The sequence below is a fragment of the Primulina tabacum genome, chromosome 5 (assembly GCF_025594145.1).
Source record: "Primulina tabacum isolate GXHZ01 chromosome 5, ASM2559414v2, whole genome shotgun sequence".
NCBI lineage: Eukaryota > Viridiplantae > Streptophyta > Magnoliopsida > Lamiales > Gesneriaceae > Primulina > Primulina tabacum.
The window spans coordinates 14,310,678-14,316,689 of record NC_134554.1 but is presented as its reverse complement, the minus strand read 5'-3'; the positions used below and the strand labels follow the sequence as shown (position 1 = coordinate 14,316,689).

The following is a 6,012-nucleotide window of genomic DNA, read 5'->3' as shown; positions in this document are numbered from 1 at the left end:
CAATAATAGAATTAAATCAATATGTTTAGCTAAATCTCGTTCAATATAGAGTGTCAAACAATCGGCAAGAAAGTCATCCTCCATTTTATTGCGAAGTGCCGTCTTCACATGCTTCATTGCTGAAAAAGCCCGCTCAGTAGTGGCAGTAGACACAGGTAATGTCAAAACAAGATGAATCAATCTAGTCAACATAACATAAAAACTTGACCGTCCACTCTCGGTCAATTGATGACACAACTCAACAAGTGTAGAAACCTTTAAATTCTGCATCACATCAAGTTTATAATGTATCAATTCATACTCCAAAGCAACAATTTCTTGATCTGTGAAATCTCCAGGATAAAACTTATTCGCAAGCTTGCAAATATCATCACTGTTAAAAGAGTCAAATGAATTTTTAGGATCTAAAGTTGTACTAAGAGAAAGAAGTTCCACCGATGACTCATTGAACCGAGTATTTAACTCCATCAAAATGAAATCTATTGCTGCATTAAAAACATCAAAGTGGTAATGATGTTCTATTGTAGTTTGCCGACAGGAACGTCCAATCTTATATAGACAAATAAGGTCTGGTACATCAATTTCATTTCTTGAGCAAAAAACTTTAACTTCCTGAAGAAATTCATTCCACCCACATTCTCTAAATTCTTGAAGGCAAGTTTTGGTAGTAGTGACAAACGTGATAGCAGTCAAAATGTCTTGAGATTTTCTTTGAAGAATTTGACAAAGAGTATCTGTTGTTCTCATAATTTTATGCATTAAGTGCAAAATAAACACAAATTCAAAGTTTGCCATGTTTCTGTAAATCCCCCGAACTTCAGCCTTAACTCTTTCATTTGGAGAATAATCACTGAGAACTTCAAAAACTTTGCAAGTTGCAGTGTACATACCTATCAAGCTTTTTACCGAATCATAGTGAGAACTCCAACGAGTAGCTCCTGATCGTTGCAAATTATCAATCTGGTTTGCACCACTTCCAGAATCACGTTCTCCAATTGACAACATATACTCAATTTCATTTCTTTGTGCAGTATGTAATTCAGCAATGTGCTTAGTAGAAGAAGTGACAATATTAACAATATTGTCCAAATGAGAAAAGAATTCTCAAATAACACTAACATCCTTAGCTGCAGAAACCAATGTCAGTTGTAAACGATGAGCAAAACAGTGGACATAGTATGCATAGGGACAATCTTTGAGAAATAATGCTTGAAGTCCATTCCACGCTCCACGCATATTGCTAGCACCATCATATCCTTGGCCTCTGATTTTCTTAACATGGAGATCATGATGAACAAGAACATTTGATATCTCATTTTTCAAATTCATTGAGGTAGTGTCACTAACACTTTTGATGGCAAAAAATCTTTCTGTCAAAATCCCATGATTGTTCACAAACCTCAATATAATGGCCATTTGCTCTCGTTTAGATATATCTCGGGCTTCATCAACAAGAATACAGAAGTATTTATCTCCAACTTCTTCACGAACCATCTGTCGTACTCTATTGGCCATAATATGTAAAATCTCTTTCTGAATTTCTGGAGCGATATATTGGGCATTTTTTGGAGCATTCTCAAGCACAACTTCATCAATTTCTATATTCATTTTTGCAAAAGCCTTCACCAATTCAAGAAAATTTCCACGATTAGATGAAGATAGAGATTCATCGTTACCTCTAAAAGCACAACCTTGAAGTGCTAGCCAACGAACATCTACAATTGAGGTGCTCAAACGCAGACGATTTTTCTCTTTTTCCTCTTTAGATTGTGTATGCATCACTTTATCAATATGTTGTGAGGGCCTCATCAAATTTTCAGCCCTTCTCTCACACATAGTATGAGGTGAAGAAGCTGCAGAACTAATATGGGCAAGAAAAGCACATGTTTTTCCTTGGTCTACCCTTTTCCAATTGTCAAATCCTTCATTGACCAATGCCGAGATATTAAATGAATTAACATCATTCAGGAAAAGAAAACAATAGAAACAATATGCCTTATTTGTTGAAGGCGAATACTCCAACCAATAAAATTTCTGAAACCATTTTTTTCTGAAAACGACGATTCTGGCTCCGAAATTTTGTACCTGGATACTCCAACATATCTGGTTGATAAGGCCCCATATTTAGATATGAACGTCTTATCTCATCTCGTATATTAACATGATATTCACATATCTGTTTTCTTTTTCCCGGATCTCGTTCAATAAAAGTAGACGAAGACTGATGATCGTCTCTAGGAGAGGAACATGAAGGAATTTGGATATTGGGAAATAGAAGACTTTCACTGGATTGATGTTGCATTGTAAGGACCGTAGGAATTGAAGTATCTTCACTAGCTTGACGATCTCTCTTCTTAAAGAAAGAGGATATCAATGTTTTTCCTTTCTTTGCAGCAGATTGATATTGCATTTTGAAATAGTTCAATTTATAATCCTAAACAAGAATAAAATAATTATTAAACAAATAAACAAGTAATAGTCAATCAACAACTCAATAACAAACAATCAAGAAACCACAAATCACACACAGAGAAGCTATAAAAAACAAAATAAAAAATGCATAGCCGATTCTTACCTGAATTGTTGCCTTGCCGATGAGCAATTCGATTTCTTCGGGAGTCCGCAATTCTATTCTGTCGCTAAAGGGCTTGGGACTTGGGAGAGAAATTTTGTAGAAATGAGGTGGGGCGGATCAGAGGATATGGGATGAATTTGGTCTCATCCTTGTAAATGGACGGGACTTGATTGTACTAAGACATTGATGTACGACGGTTTTTGAAACAACCGTCGCTATTAGCAACGGTTTTTCAAAAAACAGTCGCTAATAGCGACTGTTATTAGCGAATGTTTGAATAAACCGTCACTAGTAGCGACGGTGTAATTAAAACCGTCACCGATCCACATCGGCGGCGGTTTTACTAAAACCGTCGCAAATATTAGCGACGGTTTTTGAAAAACCGTCGCTAAATTATTAAAAAAGTGGGCTGGGCTACAGCCCAGTACAGTCCTAGAATACATCCGTCTCTGACATGTATTATCAAAAATATTACACAAAAAAAATATTACTTCTTAATATATAATTATAAAATTATCAACGAAATTAAACATTATATCTTCATATATCTTCAAATGAAAAGGATGACGAAATCAACAAATAATATTAATACAATGTCGAAGTAGAAAAAATGGATTTTGCGCATATGAATCGGAAGAATGCGAGAAAACACGTAATTACGAGGAACAAATATTTTCGGTAGATGAATTGAAAAGGGAATACACGCTGTTTGAAAGAGGGGCATTTCTATTTAAAGTGACGAAAACATGAAATGGTGCCCCACTTCTTTTTTCTTCTTCTTTTTTTTATTTTTTTATTTTTTTAAAAAAATAAGTATGAATCTGGTGCAGTGAAATGCGGATTGTACTAGTTTTGTATACATTTTCATTTTGCAACATTTTTATAATGATTTTTTTAATTTATAATATTTAAAAAAAAGCCTGTGTCATATATTTTATATATATATATATATATATATATATATATATATATATGCAAAGAAACTATGTACAAAATAATATCTGCAAAGAAACTGTGTTTGTGGTTAACATAATGTTATCCCGTCAAGAAAATCATCATACGACCCAAAAATGTCTCACTTATATTTTAATAATATAAATTTGGTTATCATAATTTGTTTTGCCTGCCCACCTCAAGTCTCAAACAAAGCAGACACAACCAAATATTATTGTATTTATGCCCTTTTTTGCAGGCCCCATGCATTACCATATGTTCCTGTTAGGAGAAATGACGCACAAAATTAAAGTATTTCATTCAGAATGCATATATATTATTATTATTTTAGAAAGTTGCCTCAATTACTAACCTATATTTGGATCCATCTACCTTAATTTGTGGACATGTCTCGTGAAATACTTATTTTAAATCTTGTATTAAGAAATATTGATGTGTTATATATGTCTGGTTTTTGTTTTATATATATATATATATATATATATATGCAGGATCACAACACACGATTTCCAAAAGTGTACTGGCTATCATGTTTACGTCAAGGTTGTGGTGATCTATACCGACTTGGGTAGACATGTAGGTGTGATCATCACCATATTTTGTGATCATGAAGTAGCCTAAATTTTTTTTGAACAATGCTCGAAGTCCGTACCCACAGTTGCCACCTTCGGACCAGTTTATTTAAAGAAGTTGGAAGCAGCTTTGCACAAAGATGGATCTAAAAATCGGGCGGGATGGGTAACTAATAATAAGATTATTAAATATTGATATATTTTTCTTTTTATTTTTGCCAATTTTAGGTTACAAACAGGTGAAAAGGTAGCATATACTTATCTGTGCTATGAGTATTTAAAAAATGAATTATCCGAAGTTTTTGTGATGTAAATAAATTTTAATTGCATTTTTATTATTTAATCGTGTGAGAAGTAATATTTTTGAACACTTCGACCATTACTAAAGCTCGTTGTTGAAACATAGTTATAAGAGTAAAATTAATAATATCAATTATAATCCATAATACATAAAATTTTCATAGGTTATCATTTTTTTTATTTAACATTACAACTCTCATGGTCAGTTTATTATATACAATGTTCTAAAAAGCGCCGGACATGCTATACATAAAATTTCCATAGGTTGTCATCTTGTATATAAAATGTTACAACTCCCATGGTCAGTTTGTTATATTAGTACATGCCTTTAAATGTGTGTGTCTATATATATATATATATATATAAACTTGTGTGAGACGGTCTCACGGGTCGTATTTTGTGAGACAGATCTTTTATTTGGATCATTCACGAAAAAAGTATACTTATTATGCTAAGAATATTACTTTTTATTGTGAATATTGGTAGGTTGATCCGTCTCACAGATAAAGATTCGTGAGACCGTCTCACAAAAGACCTACTCTATATATATAGACACACACACACATTGATTAATGCATCATAAATTTAAATAAGGTAAAAACTTGTGTGAGACGGTCTCACATGTCGTATTTTGTGAGACAGATCTCTTATTTGGCCATACATGAAAAAATATTATTTTTTTATGCTAATAGTATTACTTTTTATTGTGAATATCGATAGGGTTGACCCGTCTCACATATACTCTTTAAATAATAAAGGCACTCATGAAAAATTATGTTGTTTTTACATATTCGCACAATCTTCCTATTTTAAGGTGTTTTCCGCTGTACACCCACAATTTATATATACTTAGCATCATATTTCCTCCAAAAATACTGAAATTTCATCGAATATTCATTCAATATTTAATACTATAGTTAAATATGGAGTGTCATAATAATCACATCCGAATCATCAAATACAGATTTTTTAAAATACGTACTCTTTTTGTTACATTATACAATATTAATTTGATACCTCAAGATGGATTTTTATTTTGTTTTTTTGCCTTTCATCACTAGCCATGGTTTCATAATACAATAGTTTGATTCTTGAAGGATTATTTGTATGTATATTATTTATTGCACGGGGTGTAGCTAAACTTTGATTTAAAAAGTTGAGTAATGAGTTTGGCTTTTTAAATACGGTCATAGACACCGGTTGACTTGTGTGAATATGTGATGACATGTTCATGCCTTTATCTAGTGGATAAATCATGGTCACTCACATGTTTCATGTGTTGAGTGGATATATATGTATGAGCGACCATTATTTATCATTCAACACACATGTTATATGTTGAGTGGATAAAGACACTATTCATATAGACAGTATCTACCCAGCCCTGTAATTCTTAGTATAACTCAAGTCAAACGGATAAAGTTAAATATGGACTAGTTAAAAAGTGTAGTTTACAAGTTAAACACTAGTGGAGATGGAGAATATACCATGAGTTTTGTTAAATGGTTTGACCAATCCACATGGGCACAAAGCCACCACAAGCTGTGTCAGCTAATCTTATATAACAGTAGTAGGCTACACAACAATTCAATCATTCAACTCGAACTCGCA

General features: G+C 32.8%; 1 protein-coding gene across 1 annotated transcript; it reads right to left on the bottom strand.

Annotated features, from left to right (window-relative positions):
* Positions 1–1,104: 1,104 nt before the first annotated feature.
* LOC142544154 (uncharacterized) lies at positions 1,105–2,410 on the bottom strand. Its single transcript, XM_075651223.1, has 2 exons — positions 2,086–2,410; positions 1,105–1,922 (listed from the first exon to the last, which is right to left on the bottom strand). Exons 1-2 carry the CDS (start codon positions 2,408–2,410, stop codon positions 1,105–1,107), a joined length of 1,143 nt encoding a protein of 380 aa, XP_075507338.1.
* Between the last annotated feature and the right edge of the window lie 3,602 nt (positions 2,411–6,012).